General features: G+C 41.2%; 1 protein-coding gene across 4 annotated transcripts in view; it reads left to right on the forward strand.

Moving 5' to 3' along the window:
• Positions 1–16,828, forward strand: part of ANK2 (ankyrin 2) — a 188,313-nt gene that overhangs the window by 116,188 nt on the left and 55,297 nt on the right. For 3 of the 4 annotated variants that reach the window (XM_085057566.1, XM_085057567.1, XM_085057568.1), the window contains 6 exons: positions 1,155–1,352; positions 2,363–2,461; positions 2,569–2,667; positions 5,263–5,361; positions 7,515–7,613; positions 12,619–12,691. In XM_085057566.1, the coding sequence (XP_084913692.1) occupies positions 1,155–1,352; positions 2,363–2,461; positions 2,569–2,667; positions 5,263–5,361; positions 7,515–7,613; positions 12,619–12,691 (667 nt within the window). Of the gene's footprint in view, positions 1–1,154; positions 1,353–2,362; positions 2,462–2,568; positions 2,668–5,262; positions 5,362–7,514; positions 7,614–12,618; positions 12,692–14,338; positions 14,420–16,828 lie in introns of all 4 variants that reach the window. The other variant, XM_085057565.1, reaches the window with a different exon arrangement.

Consider the following 16,828-nt stretch of genomic DNA (forward strand, 5'->3'; position numbering starts at 1 on the left):
CCGGCAACGAGACAGCCCCGGGCGCGGCCGCCAGTGCCCTGGCTGCTGGGCAGCGGTAGCGACGGCCTTAGAAATGTGTGTGCTGACCAGCAAACGGGCAGGGAGCACAAGGGGAACTCGTTCCCGCTTTAGCAGCAGTGTTGTGGCGTCGCTGTGCAGGTGACTGCAGCCCTGAGGAGATGCTGAGGGGAGCCCTGGCGCTGAGGGGACTCAGTGCCACCTCAGCTTTGGTCATGGCTGCAAGTCGCTTCACTGTTGTGCAACATTAGCAGTGACTTTAGAAATGTGTATTCTGACCATGCACATAAACAATTCATGCCAGGATTAGGAGTGGTGGTGTGCTATCGCTGTGTAAGGTAAAAGCTACTGTAAGGGGAAAATGGTGACCAAATTGGTGCAATACCAGAGTGTCCTGCCCTGCTGCGAGGCCGCTGCAGTACAGGCTTCCAGAAAATGCTCAGGGGTTGTACTGGGGCTGTGGTTTCCATGGCAGTGCATGGAAAGCAAGAGAGTTTGGGAAACCTCCCATTTAAAAAAAACAACCACAGACCAACCTGTCCTAACACCTCCACACCTTGTGTGCTGGCATCCAGGGTTTTCCCTCATGATGTGTTATAAAGTAATTAGGAAGTTGTCTCTTATTGCCAGAAAATGCCATTCAACTGTGCTTGAATGGTTAATTTGATCACAAAAACATTCCACCCCATTGCTGTTTCCAGCCTGTGACTGACACATGTATCGAAATTCCATATGCAAACACATCTCTACCCACATGCTCTGAAAAAGCCTAATGTGATGAAGAGTGTGCACCCATCACTCATCACAGAGAATGTCACTCATCAGTCAAAAGGCATTATTTGCAACATAGGTTATACAAAATGTAGGTGTTGAACTCAGGATAATTTGAAGGTAGTGGCGGAACAGTCCTGCCCACCCTCGTGAGGGCTGGCTTTGTTCTGATTTAGGTGGTGAAAATAACAGATGGACAAAGCAACACAACAGCAGGGACATGTCTGGCCTTGAAAATTTAATGAACTCTGATCTCTAGTAGCAGGGGTAACATCAAATAATACTGTTTTATGGTGCCTGACTTCTTAGGCTTACATGGCTGTTGTGGTAACTTTATTTTCCTCTTGTTTTGTGGCTGATGTTAGAATGGATACACCCCTCTGCATATTGCTGCCAAGAAAAACCAGATGCAGATAGCTACCACTCTGTTGAACTATGGGGCTGAGACCAACATTTTGACCAAGCAGGGAGTCACCCCACTTCATCTGGCCTCCCAGGAGGGTCACACTGACATGGTGACTTTGCTTTTGGAGAAAGGATCCAACATCCACGTGGCAACAAAGGTAACTCACAGTTGGAGACCAAGTACTGTGGGTGGGAGTATCCAAAAAGATGCAGAGCTTGTTTCCATGGGTAGATTTAGCAACATGTACCAGAAACCTGAGAGCTACAGTCTCAAATAATTCAGTGCTCTTGCCAGCAAAGGCTCGTTTCCTCCTGTCTTTGTCCTTCAGCCTTTTTTTTTTTTGGTGAAGAAATTTACATTATCTGGCAAATACAAAAACAACACTATTACTAGAATAGACAAGGAAAAATTCTACGAAAGATGCTTCCAAATTCTTTTTCATGATTGTGCATGGCAGTTTTTTTACAGAAAACAGGGTCATAAAAAAAAAAATTCCCATTACTGTAAATCTTCACGGGTGACTGGGTTTATCCACGGATATATGCAAATCTTATTTATGCAGGTGAAAAGCTTGCAGCTTTTGCTCATACAAGTCAGAATGGAAAGCTTAAGTCTCTCCTTGCATGGAGTTAATATATTCTGTTAATAGAAACAAGGTGATTTTAATTACTTATACAAAATCTGTTCAGTGCCTTGTTCATGGGAAAGCACTGAGCACGTGATCACAGTGAGCTGTCAGTTAAAGTCTGCATCCTTTTCCCTGGCATTTGAATGGGATCTATTTCTGGAGTTAACATCTTCATTCTGACTTGTGCCTGCAGTTGTCAAGGTTCCCCTTCCTGTCTGAGTGGGAAGCACATTTTATTAATGGGCTTCTCAGCTTCCCAAATTACATTGTTGTAGAAAATCTGAGCATCGATGCCTGAAAGTTTTTCTCTATGGTTATGGTGATGTAATTGTTTTGGAGCAGTTTGTCAGCTGGAACAGGAGCGACATCAACTCTACTTTGTTTCAAAACACCACCCATACTCAGAAGCTATAGTTAGGATCTGTTCATGTTTTAAAGATGAGGAAGTGGGAAAGTCTAGATTTCATTCCTCATGTAAAGTAGAATTTTATTCTTACTTCTGTCTTTTTGTTTGCTTACTTGTGATATTCCATCTCCAGGCTGGACTGACATCCTTACACCTTGCAGCTCAAGAGGATAAAGTGAATGTAGCTGAAATACTCACCAAACATGGTGCAAACCAGGATGCTCAGACAAAGGTAAATCACAGAGTGGCTGCTGTCTCCAGCGTGCCAAAGGGTGCTGCCCTTGTCCAAGGAATGTTCCACTGAGCTTGCAGTTTTACTTCTTTGTTCTCCTCCTGTAGCTTGGTTATACACCTTTAATTGTGGCCTGTCACTATGGAAACATCAAAATGGTGAATTTTCTCCTCAAGCACGGAGCAAATGTCAATGCTAAAACAAAGGTAAAGAATTTTTCGTTGCTTTGCTTTTGTTCTTTATTCTGAACATGGTAACCCAGCACTCCTGTATGCCATAGATGCCTTTTCACCTGGGCTCTATAACCATGGCATGGGAGGTGTCAGCATATGGAATGGAATGCCCTCTCTCTGCTCCATCTCATTGTGTGCTGTTCAAGAAAGAAAAGCCAGCTAACTCTTTGTGTGTATGAAAAAACGACTTAGAGAATCCACTTCATTTTTTTTTCTTATTAGTTGCAAACCAACAAATGCAAGTTTGTTCCTGATCTCCTTTACACATGGTTTACACCAGTGTAATACCACTGTGCTGCCAAACTAGCAAGTAACAATTCAGACATATTGAGGGTGATGCCAGGTTCTCTCCAATATGCTGGGAGAAGAGTGGGAAGAATTACTGCAGTTCAGTGTGTGGGTGGAATGACTCTGGGAGAGGAAGCAGCTGTGGTAGGGGAATGTGGTTTACTGAAGGAGGGCTTGCGGTTTTCTGAGGGGAATCTGGCTACTTACTGGCATCTTACCAGTTACACTGAAGTGTGCCTGACTACCTATAGCCAAAGTCTTAACAAAGCCCACTGACTTAAGCACTGTCTCCCAGAATAAACTGGTGGGCACACCAACTGAATGGGATGCATTTTGTACCAAGAGTTGTGTATCTTCTGAGAATACAAAGAGAGGTTCGGGGGGCAGTAACAGTGTTGCATCCCAGAAATCATCACATCACCCTTAACAGGAAGAGAAGGCTAACTCTGGAGCTGCAGAGTTGAAGCTGACTTCAGGCAATAGATGGCTTCAGTTTGGATATCTTGGGAGTGACAGGAAGCAGCCCAATTATAGTATTTTCAAAATCCCATCAAAATCACCTGCTTGGAATCTGCTGGTCCCTCTAGTCAGCTCCCCTGTCGCCAGCTGTGACCTGTGGGATGATTAATTTCTCAAAGTAGCATTTTTTTGTCACTGTGGTCACAGCTCAGCATGGTAAGAAACAGACAAGTAAATAAACAAAAGATTCTGGCCCATCCCTCATGGGATCACCCAAAATCAATGGGCAAAACTCAGGGATTCCAAAAGAACAAACAACTCTACTAGAAAAACAGCTGATGAGAATTAATAAAGCAGACGCTAGCAGGATCCAAACTATAGCTGCCAAGCCATTCAGCTGAGGTATTTGGAGGCTAACTCAAGGGAGAGACGTAGTTGTGTCTTTAGTATTAGGTCTCTCTTTGTGTTTAAAGGGCCACTGGGACAGATTATGATTCCATTCACCCAGGTATTTCACTTATTTAGAATAGTTTCATTACAGTTAGCAAGTTTGTATGAGGCAAACAGGAGGAGCAGCTCTCCAAAATCTCACACCTAGGGACCACTAAAAATACTGGCAAATTGTCAACTGGCGTTGTGAACTCAGTTTAAAGAATAAATCCTGGATTCAGGGTAGGCATGGTAAAGAATGAGTAACCCCTGTTGCAACTTGGGCTTTAACTAGAGAAAGCCTGCACAATGCTTTGTGCAAGGAACAAATAATGTGGCTGAATTCTGTTTTTGAAGGACTGCGCTAATATTGAAGTAAAGATAGTGAATGCTTTTTGCACTAGAACCTACAGTAAATCCTCCTGCAATTTCTTAGGAGTCCATGTACTGTACTGTCAATATAAGAATTGTAGCAGTTCTGAACTATCACTGTTTAATTAGCAGTGCAAAGCATTATTGGCCTCTATTTGTTTGCAGCAGAGATAACTCTCAGAGCACGTTTTCAGAGCCTGCCCCAGGCTTTACGTAAGTGCACAGTGATATCAACTTGGGGTTTTTGTCCAGTTTCTTCTGTGCCTGCTTTCAAAGCCAATTGCAAATAATTTTGTAAATCAGTTGCCTGACTGGACTTACACAGTACCATCTCAGATCAGCCAGCTTAAGTACACTTTGGTTATGTTTCTGTATTGTGTGACATGAGAACAAATCACTGCAGCAGATGAGCAAATTGAGTTCAATGTGTTTATTAATGCAGACACTGTGTACATGTTTATAAGTGTAATTACAGCTTGGTCCAGCCTTTTGGAGGCCAAGTGAAGCTGAAATTGACTGACATTTGTAATAGGTATATGTTCTTAGCCTTTTAAAAAGCAAATAGGCTCTAATCACTGCTGTTGAAAATTATGTATTTTTTACTTGGCTCAGATATTTTAAAAGCAAATCTTGGCATCTCTGTTGAAAACTGGGATGTGAGAGGAAGAGGAATGTTCTCTGTCTCAGTTATGATTCTATGCCCTTAGCATGCCCCTTTGACTTTGCTGTTCCTCGTTGTTCCTCCCTCTGATGTAGGAAATGGGGAAGAAATGTCTTTTAATAGATATCCTGTATTGTGAGAGAAATATGATTTTTGAATAAGAATATTATCTTCCTTTATATTCTCAGTAATCTGGGGAAGAAGAGTTATTATTACTGAAGATTTATTTGTTTTGGGTCTATTGATGTCATAATTTTTGTTTGAAACGTCTCAAAAGAAGCAGAAGGAAGTGAAGTGTCTAGTCTAATGAATGGTTGTTGTTCTTTGTTTGCTTTTGCTGTCACCGCCGTGGATAACAGAATGGGTACACCCCTCTCCACCAGGCTGCTCAGCAAGGCCACACTCACATCATCAACGTCCTGCTGCAGCACGGGGCCAAGCCCAACGCCATCACCACTGTAAGTCTGTCATGTGCCACTGGGAACTTGTTTCCCTGGACACTTCTTTTCTTTCCTTCCTTAGGGCTTGAGAGTGAGCTGTTGTTCTGGTGAAAGTATTCCTCATCCAGCTGGTTGTCATATGTGGAAATGTCATTTCCTCTGCTTTCCTTATCCTCTTAAGGTAGTTCACATCTGACTTAACTGTGCACTTAGCTAAACGTGAGGCGGAGAAGTGGATTCTGAGCTGCAGGATCAGGCTGGCCACAGCTGGCTGCACCGGGCTCATTCAGCTTCCCTCTGCCTCAACACTTGTGTCTGGAAATTGTGGAAAACTCCAGAAGGAGTTTTCCATAAAAATGAAGGGCAGTTCATCTGGTGGGGTTTTTTTTTGTTTTGTTTTGTTTTGTTTTTTTAAATTTTGACCCAAATTTCTGTCCCTCTCTCTGTTGGATCAGTTTCAGGTTCTTACTGAGTTCACTGAAGCTAACACCTCCTCAAAGACTGTCAATAGCTCCTGGCACAGCTCCTTCTCCGCAGTCAGCCAGGAATGTGACTGTCCTATTTCACGTTGATGTTGTTATTAGTCACCTCTAATTGGGTAATCATTAGAATACTGCCAGAGTGTCCAAACCTCCTGTCATTCCCTAGAGTGGATCAGTTTTCCGTGTGCGTGCTTAAATCAGCACTGGCACTGTGTTTGGTCCTGGAACAATCACGTGGAATAATCTTGTGTGAGTTATCCAAAATACCAGTTTGTACACTTGATCATCAAGTGAGAGACCACTGTAGTAAGCTTTAGGGACTGTAGGTACTATTTGGCCTGTTCAACTGAGGGTCTCTTGATTTCAGTCCTCACATTGGGGCTGTCATGCCAAAATCTAACCCAAGTCTGAGCAGTCTTAGATATGTGTGTCTGCTGCGAATTTTGCCTGCATCCTCAAATGCTAGATCTGTCCCTGTCCACACAGAGCAACCTCTGGCTTGAGATAAGAGAGTGCAATCTGAGACATCTGGCAGGGAGATATGGGAGTGGTGTATGAGCAGCTAATGTGCAATCAACAGTAACAGTCAAATTATTTGTGCTGTGAAGGTGCTAATCTGTTCATTTTGTTTTGCTAATGCACAAACCCTGTGTTGCTTCAGGGTTGCTGTGCTAGACTTACACAGAGGAGTTTAAATTATAGATAACTAAAGCCATTGCTAAAGAAGAGAGAGCCATCAGGCTGATAACCCTGCAGTGCAGTGTCACAAGAGAAATAATTTCAGTGCAAATAGTGGTACAATGACATTCCATGATTCCTCGGGAGGCCAGCATATTGTCCCTTGGTTCAGTGCTAAATAGCATGGAACAATTCTATGTAGACCTCTTTACCTAGAATCACAGAACACATGCCTTCCTCCCCTCCCCAAGCTGAGTGACATGGGGACCATGAGCTGCCAGTGTTCCAGGAGATGAAATGGGGATAAATGGGCCTAAACTCTTGCTAAATTATGTTAATGTCCATTTACATTCATTGATGAATGACATGTCTCTATATTACGAACATTCAAACTGAAGATAAGTGTATTTAAATGGAAATATATTCCTCACCTCCAAGCCTCTTGTGCTTTGTATTTGTTAAAACATTGGCTTTTGTGAACTGTTAATGGACATATATTTTTGCTGTATGAAGGAATAGGAGTATATGTGGAAAACACAGTTGTAATTTTGTATTCCCCAGGTAAAGAATTGTACCTGATAAAGATGTAACAGTTTCAGCTGAGAGTTTGAAACTCTCAGTTGAAAAAACAAACTCTTAACCAAGTAACAGGTTAAAACACTTTTTATTTTTTAGAGGAGTATTTCTGCAAAATAAACCCCTAACTTCTTCAGGCAAGACACGCTGTATAGTGAAATCTGAGCCCTGAGGGGTTAAAGCATACAGCGCTGTAGTATTTGGAATCGCTGGCAGATGTAAGTGTGTTGTGTTACCATGGCAATTTGGGCTATAGTCTTAAAGAAGTTACAAAGACAGAGTCAGATGTAACGGTAAAAAAGCTGTGATTTTCCTAGGCTGTGCTTTGTTTTGGATGGAAATGCTGGCTCATGCAGCGTGGAGAGTGATCTCATTGGTTCACATCACAATCCTCCCTCTCTCTCAGCGCGCTCTCCCCCTCTCTCTTCCCTTCAGAATGGTAACACAGCCTTAGCCATCGCCAGGCGCCTGGGATACATCTCTGTCGTCGATACGCTGAAGGTTGTAACGGAGGAGATCACCACCACCACAACTGTGAGTTGCACATGCATTCAAATATCGCTCTTCTTTCCCCAGAGTGTTGTCTTTGTGCTCTTCCTTCAGGCTCTCCATGTATCTCTTCCCTTTTCTGGTTTGTTTGGGGGGGTTTAGCTCCCCCTCCCCCCTTCCTGTTGCATTTTTGCTACAGTGCCTTCAGTGTATCTTAAGCATGTGGAAGTATGTGTGAGGGAGCAGGCTCCCCTGAGCTAGGGAACAAAGTCTGTGTGCACACCAATAGAAAGCAACAATTCAGAGTAAAACTTTCTGCATCTGGGTCTGAGCTGCAAACCCAAACTTTCCAGAAGTTTGTGCATTGTTGTTTAGATCCTGTCCTGTTTGTCTGTTTCTCTTTTCACGTCTCCTTTCCCATCTGGCCTTACATCTCCAAACTTTTTACATCTCCTGAGGCTCAATCCTTGCAGCATCTCTACATTTGGACTGTACCAGCCATGGCCTGGAGCCAAGCCTAATGATGCTCACTGGATGGCTGTGAATCACATCCATCATCTTCTTACTCAAGTCACTTCCAGTTCAAACAGATCCTGTTTTTCCAAAATGCAGAGCAATCTTTCCTTACAGACTCAGTCCTCTCAGTGCTCCACACTCTTAGAATCTGTATTTTGATGTCAGTGAATGTGTGTGCTGAATATCAGCAAGGTGGTACTGCAGCTTTAAGCCAGGAAAAGCTGATCTCTTTGGACACCCTGGGAGGGGAAGGTTTTCCCTTCTTGCCCTTTTACCTCCCATTTACATATGTCATAGTGGGTAGGAAGGGAGAACATTAGAACAAGTGCATTATTTAAGAAATTAGATTTAATTTAAATCTCAGTTACTGCATTTGTCTTGAAGCTCTGCTGAAAGGTCACACTTTTTCACTTTAATTTTTTTTCATGCAAGATTAGCAGTCTAGAAAGCCCATCAGCTCTTAATGACATTTAGGAGCTCAGAGCTGTAAAAATCCAGAGATTACAAAAAAGATGCCAGTGCTCAGTCATGGAGGGGGTTAGAAGAAGTCCAAAATCTCTTGTAAAGAAATGGGAAAATAATTTTTTTGCATGCTGACAGCAAATCCCACTTGATATGAAACGAAAAAGATGAAATAAAGGTAACATGGCATGAGGTTACAAATAGAATGAGTTATAATTTATTAATGACCTGCAAAGATCAGGATGAGTCAGGTTTGGACAAGGAATTCCAGCGTAATTCCAGAAGTCTCTTAATAAAGACTGTGTGTTTCTGTTGTTATTACTTCACATGTGTATCTAATCAGGGATTTAGGAAAATAAAACCTGGAGAAAATTCTTTGAGAAACTTTAGCTCTTATATTTGTAAGCTTCATAGGACACCTTTGTCACATCTTCTGTGCTGTGTCCTGGTACATGTTTTTCATTTGCTGTTTGATAAAAGTAGTAACTTCCTTTCTCATTTACACTGTGTTTCACTGTGCAGCCTTGGGGCTATGGTGTTAAAGAAGTTACAAAGAGTCAGATGTAATGGTAAAAAAGCTGTGATTTTCCTCGGCTGTGCCTTGGAAATATGTTAGTGTTAGATCCTTGAAATAATAGGGATTACACTATGAAAAAACACCTGTGAGTTACTTACTTTGGATAAATATTTCTTTAAACATTGAGGGTTAATGGATTTTTCTACCAGGTACCTGATGCCAGGGGTTTAGGACTGAATCAAGTATTGAAATGTACTTGCAGAGTTGATCTTTAATTCTTGCACTTAAGAGAAATCTGAAATCTTGATATGTGTCTGCATACTTTAAAAGTCAGGTGGGAGCCCTCGATAAATTCAGCAGATTCTCCAGCTATGAAATCATCTAACCCTTATACCTTAGGGATGTATGGAATGGTGGTGTTTGTGGTGGGGGATGTTGATTAAACACAATTTAGAACAAGTCCTGAAAAAGAGGGATAACTAGCAGGCATTCTCTGCAGTCAGGTTCTCCAGATGGTGAGGTTGGTGTTGCCAAACCTGAGCGCAGTGTTGAGCCCTGAAAGAAGGTGCTGTCACCATAGCTACCTCATTCTCTGAGGCTGGGCTGAGCCCTGCACCGAGGATGTTACACAGCCTGATGCTTGATTGATATTCAAGTCACTGGCACTTGAGATGAGGAAAAGATCTCCAGTGCCAAAGCCTTTCTTTGCTCTAACTTGGAACAAATCTTCCTCTTACTTGCATTAGTGCTGTTATTAGTGGAGCCACATGAATATAAAGCAATAGAGAAAATGAAGTGCACTTTTTAAACTGAAAGATTAGAGAGCAATAGGAAATAACTCAGAACAAACTGGACTTTCAGAGGTTTGCTGTGCAATTAAGTTTGGGGCCATTTACACAAATAAGCATAATCTCCTTGTGGACAAATGAATATATGAGGAGCTTTCAGGTTGTTTACAGTATGCTGTTGTGTGAGTAAGTCATTGCTGAAAGCACATATTGGTTTATATACTTGAATTATAAATCTGAATTAATCTGTGCCATCCAATTAAAGTCTGGTTTTACAACGAGAGGCTCAAATACAGAAGCCTAAAGTAAACTCCATAATGGAATTCTCAGTGGCACTAAACAATAGGGAGTTTGAGAAATACACATTGAACAGTTTTCCATGTGGGCCATTCGTGGGGCTAGATGTGGAATTTAAATTTTGAGAGTGTTTGATGTGCCTATCAATTAAAAAAATCCTAGTGTCATATTAGAAGTTCCTTTAAAAACATTAGTTCCCAACAGAAGTTGTTTGGATTAGAATTAATGTAGAATTAATGATTAAGTAGAATTAATGATTCTCACTGAGTTCAGTGTTCCACAGATGGCATTGCAGATTTTTTGTTCTTCTGAAATGTGCATGCAAACACACACTCTTTTAAGTCTCTTTTCCAAGCTTTGTTTCAATTGTTAAATTATGTATTAATTTTTTTTCTTACTGATGAGAAAGTCAGGAAGTCAATAAAGTATCCTTGCTTCTCTGTAAATAGACAATAATGTCTGTGAGCCTTAGTCAGAGGCCAGACCATTTTTATGTGGGGGCCTGTCAAAACCTAAGTAACAAATAGATGGATGTAGCAGTCAGTAAACCTTGGTTACCTGGGTGATAGAAAAGTGGACAGTGATCCTCTCTACCTGCAGCTTGTGCTTTAACTCAGCTGATTGTTTAGCTTATTTGAGAACTCTGTTGTTGAAGAGACAAAGTCAGTGCCACCTGCATGACAGCACCTCCCCATCTGTCATCGCTGGCCTTGTCACCCCACTGCTGCCTGTCATTTCTATCCCAGGAAAGCCATGGGAATACAGGGGAAAAGTCAATCATGGTCGTGGAGGCATTAAGTGAATATAAAGTAATTTGCAGCCCTGAGCATGTGTTCTGCTGCAACAGAAATAATTAGTTGTTTTTACTCATGGGGAAGAGTGAATTTAGGAGCCTAATTGGGACTGCCAATTTGAGGCAAAGGGCATTGTTCTTTCCCTGTACCTCAGGAGGGTGAACTGGAACTGCTCTCACAGTTAAATAGATTTCAGAAATGTAAAGCAGACTTTTAAAACAAATTTCCAATGTAATTACACGGTTGGTAACATAGTTATTTATGAAAGTGCAGTATTTTACAATAAGCAAGAATGCTGGCTTTGTCAATTTGTTAGAAATAGAGAAGTACATAACAGGATCAGGAAATAACTAGTAAGTTTTGTGCAACAAAAGCTGCTATTGACTTCACTGCTGGTTATCAGTGGGCATTTTCCTAAAAGAATATTGCATAAGGGACTTGGGGTTTGGCTGATTTAGTTATCCCTCACATGAAATGCTTTCACTCCTTTGCATGTAATGTTAACTTGTGTGCGATATACAATATCTGCAGCAGGGAGTGAGCACTGCCTCAGAAGGAGTTTCATGGGGGAGACACGTGGCACTCCTCTCCATGCCAGAGGGGCACCTCTGCTCCCACTCACCCTAAAGGGCCATGTGCTGCCGGCCCTCCACAGCTCCCAGCTCAGCTGCAGAGCTGGGTGGAGCCAGGGAAATTGGTACTTCTTGGTTGTGACTCAGGTGCTTCTGATCCCTGCTCTTGTTTAAGCCCTTGGCATTTTGTCCCCTTTATTATAACATGCTGAAGAATTCCCCACAATCAACTTTTTCACATCTCGCACTTCCTACAGTTTCTCTCATTATGTTCTTCATCTCCTTCTCCAGTCCGAATCTGGGTGCTAAAGGGATGTCCCCATTCTTGATTCAGCACCCCTGGACATCTTCTGTTTCCTCCCAGAAGTCATTTATGAAGATAAAGTTATATTTTAAAAAAATCTTCCAGTGTTTTCCTGCTCTGTGCTCTCATGTTTAACCAGTATCTTCCTACTATTCCACAGTCCCTGCTTGCCTTGATTAACAATATTTGAAGCTTTTAGGTGCACAAAATATTTCAGAATTTTCAAACAACTTTTTTTCCTCTGATGTGTCCATGCTTTGGAATAATATACATGATTTATGGAAAGGATACAATTATAAGCACTGTAGTCACCTTTTTTTGGAGAGGGGGGAGGAATGTTTAAAGTGATCTGTGTAAATCCCTCACATCTTTTTTTAGTTAAGGAATTTCACATCATTCATAACTTCATTTCCAAATGCTTTACAATTTAATAATTTCCATATGCCACATACAACTTTCTGAAGCTCTTCTGTAGACATTACCTAATTCATTTTAAAATCATCTTGGAAACATTGAGCTGAATTGTTCTATATGCACCATTTATAAATAAATTTTATTCCTCTGACCAGCTTATTATCTTTTTGTACTTTTCTGCCAGAAGAAATGTTACCTTATAGAGAACTTAGAGAACTTAGAATAGGAGCTTCTGGAATAAAGATGAGAAAGGAAGTTAGGGGAAGGGGAAACACGTTATGAAATGCCTCAGCACATCCCACTGCTCTGTCTGTTGAAAATACCCTGCTGTAGACTTTGCTCCTCTGTTTGGTGTTTAATTCGAGGATTGATGATTGTCTTTGCAGACTGTAACAGAGAAGCACAAGCTAAATGTACCCGAGACAATGACTGAGGTCCTGGATGTGTCAGATGAAGAAGGTGAGTGAATTTGCTAAATTCCTCTTCCATATCACCTCTGTAACCACTTATATAGGCTCAAGAAGCTGCTTGAACAGTCAGACATCTTCATTTTGCAGTGCTTGAAATGAAGTCCTTTTTTTAATGATGTAATCATTATGGTATTTGGATAAAGATGCCAAAATTTGACACAAAGCAAAGTCCTGGACCCATACATCTTTTTCATAAAAAGTTTATCTGAACCGAATCGGCAAATGAGAACATTTCCGAGCTCCAGGTTTTAAAATTTCAGTGTAGAGTTGTCCCAAAGGTGGCTTTGACCCTCCCACGAAGAGGAATAGGAGCAGTTGTCGCTGTTGAGCAGCTAGCAGAGTAATGAAGGCACCAGTTCTCAGTGGCAAGAAGGAATGACCTTTATTGTTTTGATTTCATCACATATATGGAGTTCTCAAAAGTCACCCAGATTGGTCAGTCAGAAGCCTTCCCCCAGGCCTGATTGGCCAGGCCTACACCGTCCAAGTTCTGGGACACTGTTCCAACAACATCCAAACTTTATCTTTATTTATAAAACACAAGAAGAATTCTCGTGGGAAAAACCTGTGCTAGCCACAAGCAGTAATTTTTTGGATCTGTGCCACCTGTGCAGATACAAATATCTAGGAATTTTGCCTGATTGGAAACATTTGTGTACAAAGATGCATAAGGTGTAGGGTGAGGAGAGCATTCCTTTGAGGGAGCTTTTGGCACAGGGGCTCAAGGATACACTTGACATGATGGCAAGTACCAACACACTAAGAAGTTTGGCACTTTGGTTTTGGAGGCAATTGCATGTACAGACAGCAGACATGTGTTGTACCACTTAGCTACATCCCAAGAAAATTTCTGTGACCTTCTGGAAGGACTGTGAAGCTATCACACTTTTACACAACTCAGAATTGCAGAAATGGCCTAAACACATCCATTTCTAAGAGTTCACCAGTGACTTGTTAAAAATTTCTGTCACAACAGTATCTACTAAACATAAACACATTTGGAAGGATTTTCTGTATTCTTTTTTACACTTGGCAGTTTAATGTTACAGATCTTATGTATGCCATTTTATGGTGGTTGTTATTATTTCATGAAAATAATTTGTGGAGTGAGTAATTTCCAGAAAGTCCTGGGGATTTAGGAACACAGGTTACAGGGTTGGTATTTTTCTTTTACAAAGAACACAAATGCACTTGTGGTTCTAAATGGTGCATGAAGTTAATGGCATTCATTAATTACAACTGCTTGTATTGCTTTTAGAAATGGGATTTATGCTGATAAATGAGTTACACTCCTGAGAAAATATGATGTTTAGGCTCTAGATGCAACTTTGCGTTTTAAGATGCAAAAGCAAACAAGTGTGATTTAAAACCAATTATCTTCTGCTGCATCATGAGCAGTGAAATTATTTTGCTACTATGTCTCTGATTGAGAAATGTTCAACTGCTTGTTGTAATTATTATGTTGAATTGCCTTTAAATTGCTTATAGCCTTATGTTCACTTTGCTGAGTTTTCTCCGAGTCTTCTGATCTACCTTTGAATCATCTTTAAATCCACAAAGCCTAGTATGTCTTTCTGCTTCTACAGGATTAATCCAGGGTGTTTCTTTTTCTCAAACCAATTTGTGTGTTGTACAGCCTTTAAACACTCTGATGACGAACCCTTCAGTGATGGGGAAGCATATAGTGGCACAGGTGCTGTTAGCAGGGGTTCATGGAGTAAGACCTACAGACTTTTTCTTTTTGTTTAACTCAGACTGTTTGGTGTATTTTTTGTGTTGAAACAACACAAGTTTGCATAATCTGGGTGCCTAACACTGCTCCTCCCCATTACTTTTGAAGTGTGTCTGAGTGTGTGTTTCCTGAAAGGTGGGAGGAAGAAGGGAAGCCAGCAAATCTCAGATTTATTACCTATATCTTGAATATGTTGGCAGGATTTGAAGGAGCTGTCCCGCATGACTAATGCTCTCCAGTGCTCTGAATTAACATTCACTGCAAAAGCTCCTAACTTGGATGGTGCTTGTCACAGCAACTTAAAATAGCTGGGGGCAGGAAGGCTGCAAAACTTTTTTAATAGAGTGGATGAACCTTTTAGTGGTGGTGTAGCTATATACGAGGTTAGCAGCAAGGTTTCTGTGATGCTGCGTTCTTTCAAGTGACACAGTATGTTCTGAAATGAATCAATGTCTGCTGCAAACCTACCAGCTGTATTTATATAATTACCGAGTTGAGCACAAGAGTACTTGAGCAAAGAAGTATTTCAGGTCCTGTTGTGGAGCATGTTCATCACTGGTGATAAGTATTCTGCCTTTTGCTTGGAATATAGTTATGTTGCATAATTGTATGCTGTCATGTTGTTAATAGAATATTCATATTCCTAAAACAAATTAAAGTTAACATCCAGTCTTAGCAGTATGAAATAAAAGACAATATCTATCAAATAGCTTAGCTTGGTGTGGAAGATTCTACTTCTGTAGCCTATTTTAAAATATTTTGAATGGACCAAGAGTCTCACAAATTCTTCTTCAATTTTTGTGCAGCATTTTTGTGTTTATTCACTGAATTATTGTTCAGAATTCTTTTCCTTTTACAGTACCTGCAAAACCAAATCTTTCTTTTGAACATAATCGCATAATATTTTTTGTTTAAAATGGTATTTGATCCCCATTGCTGGGGATTGCACTGCAGACTCCTGTGGGCAGAGCTGTTAAGTGATTTGTGCAACGTGTACCCAAGCCAGCAGAAATGCTTGGTGTGGATAAAGTTGCACTAAAAAACCCTGTACACTTTTATCAGTGTATCTGCCTTGGCTGTATTGCTGCAAAGCTCAGTTGCTTTAAAGCTGTCACCACTAAAGAAGCATTTTGCACCTGAGGGATCCCTAGAGCAGTAAAGGGAAATTACTGCAAAGCATCTTATGAAATGTATTTTAGTGATGTCTAAAGAATTAGTGAACTTAAGCCCAGGCACATATTTTTATAAAGGCTGAGTCAGGGTAGGCACACAGGAAAATCTTGAAAAGGCAGGAGCCTGGTTTCTTTCTTATTTTAATAGACTCCTCTGTACTCATTCCATGCCTTATTTTTGTGGTAGAAGAGCTACACAGACCAACAGTGGTTTATCTCTGAGACTCCCATGGGAGATAGTGTAGTAAGTGTTGTGGTGTATAGAGGGGATGTGACCAGTAAAACAGGATGTTCAAGGACTCTCATTTGTTTCTTTTTGAGCCTCTCATTGCCAGTTAATTTTCAAAAGTTGTAGTTTCACTGCCTGTTTGAGACCAAGCTCTTGCTGCTGCGGAAGTTGTCAAGCTCTAACAATGCTTCCCCACGTCCTCCATTCTGGCAGCACAAACATTTCACCATGTGGTGACCCAGATCAGAGAACTGATCTGTCTGAAAATTCATCTCTTTGTTTGTCCTGACGAGTGATTTTCCAGCCAGACAACTTTTGCAGGCAGAAGGGAAATAGAAAGGCTGAAGTAGAAGCTTGAGACATCAGTGTCAGGGGCAGCGTGGCCTGAGATGGCAACCAGGGAAGTGAGCTCCCACCAAACTGTAGTTAGTGCTGACACTGCAATTGCAGAGGAGGGAGAGACAAACGTTGTCATGTGCAGAGAGTACATAGACAAGGCGTCCTATCTGTGAGCTACTACCTTGTTTCACAACATCCACCAAGTGAGCTTGGATTCCAGGAAGCAGTTCACAGCTAGTCCTATATCTGGCTGCATCAGATTTCTGATTAGAAAGTAAAAACCACACAGTGCTTAAATACAGCAGTGAATTTCCTGAGTGGCCCCACACATGGCCTCAGAGTAGCTCATGGTGCTGCTTATATGTGAGAAATGAGCAGCTAAGTCTGGGCAGAATCCACTGCTGTTGTACATGCACATAATTCCTCTGAAGAAGCACCTGAATTAGGAGTAAAACTTAATTTCCTTGATTTCATTAATTAAACCTGGAAGTTGAAGTTGCAGCCAGGAATTGTTCTTGGTTAGGCTTAAGTTGCTGTTGCTGGACATTAAAACACAGGATATTTGGAATAGCACCATGGAATTAATTCACACTGTAATTAAAGCACCTTACAACCAGTAGTATAAAATGTAGCCAAAGGATGCTGATTTACAGA

Source organism: Lichenostomus cassidix, chromosome 4 (assembly GCF_008360975.1).
Source record: "Lichenostomus cassidix isolate B80296 chromosome 4, HeHo_3.0, whole genome shotgun sequence".
Lineage (NCBI taxonomy): Eukaryota > Metazoa > Chordata > Aves > Passeriformes > Meliphagidae > Lichenostomus > Lichenostomus cassidix.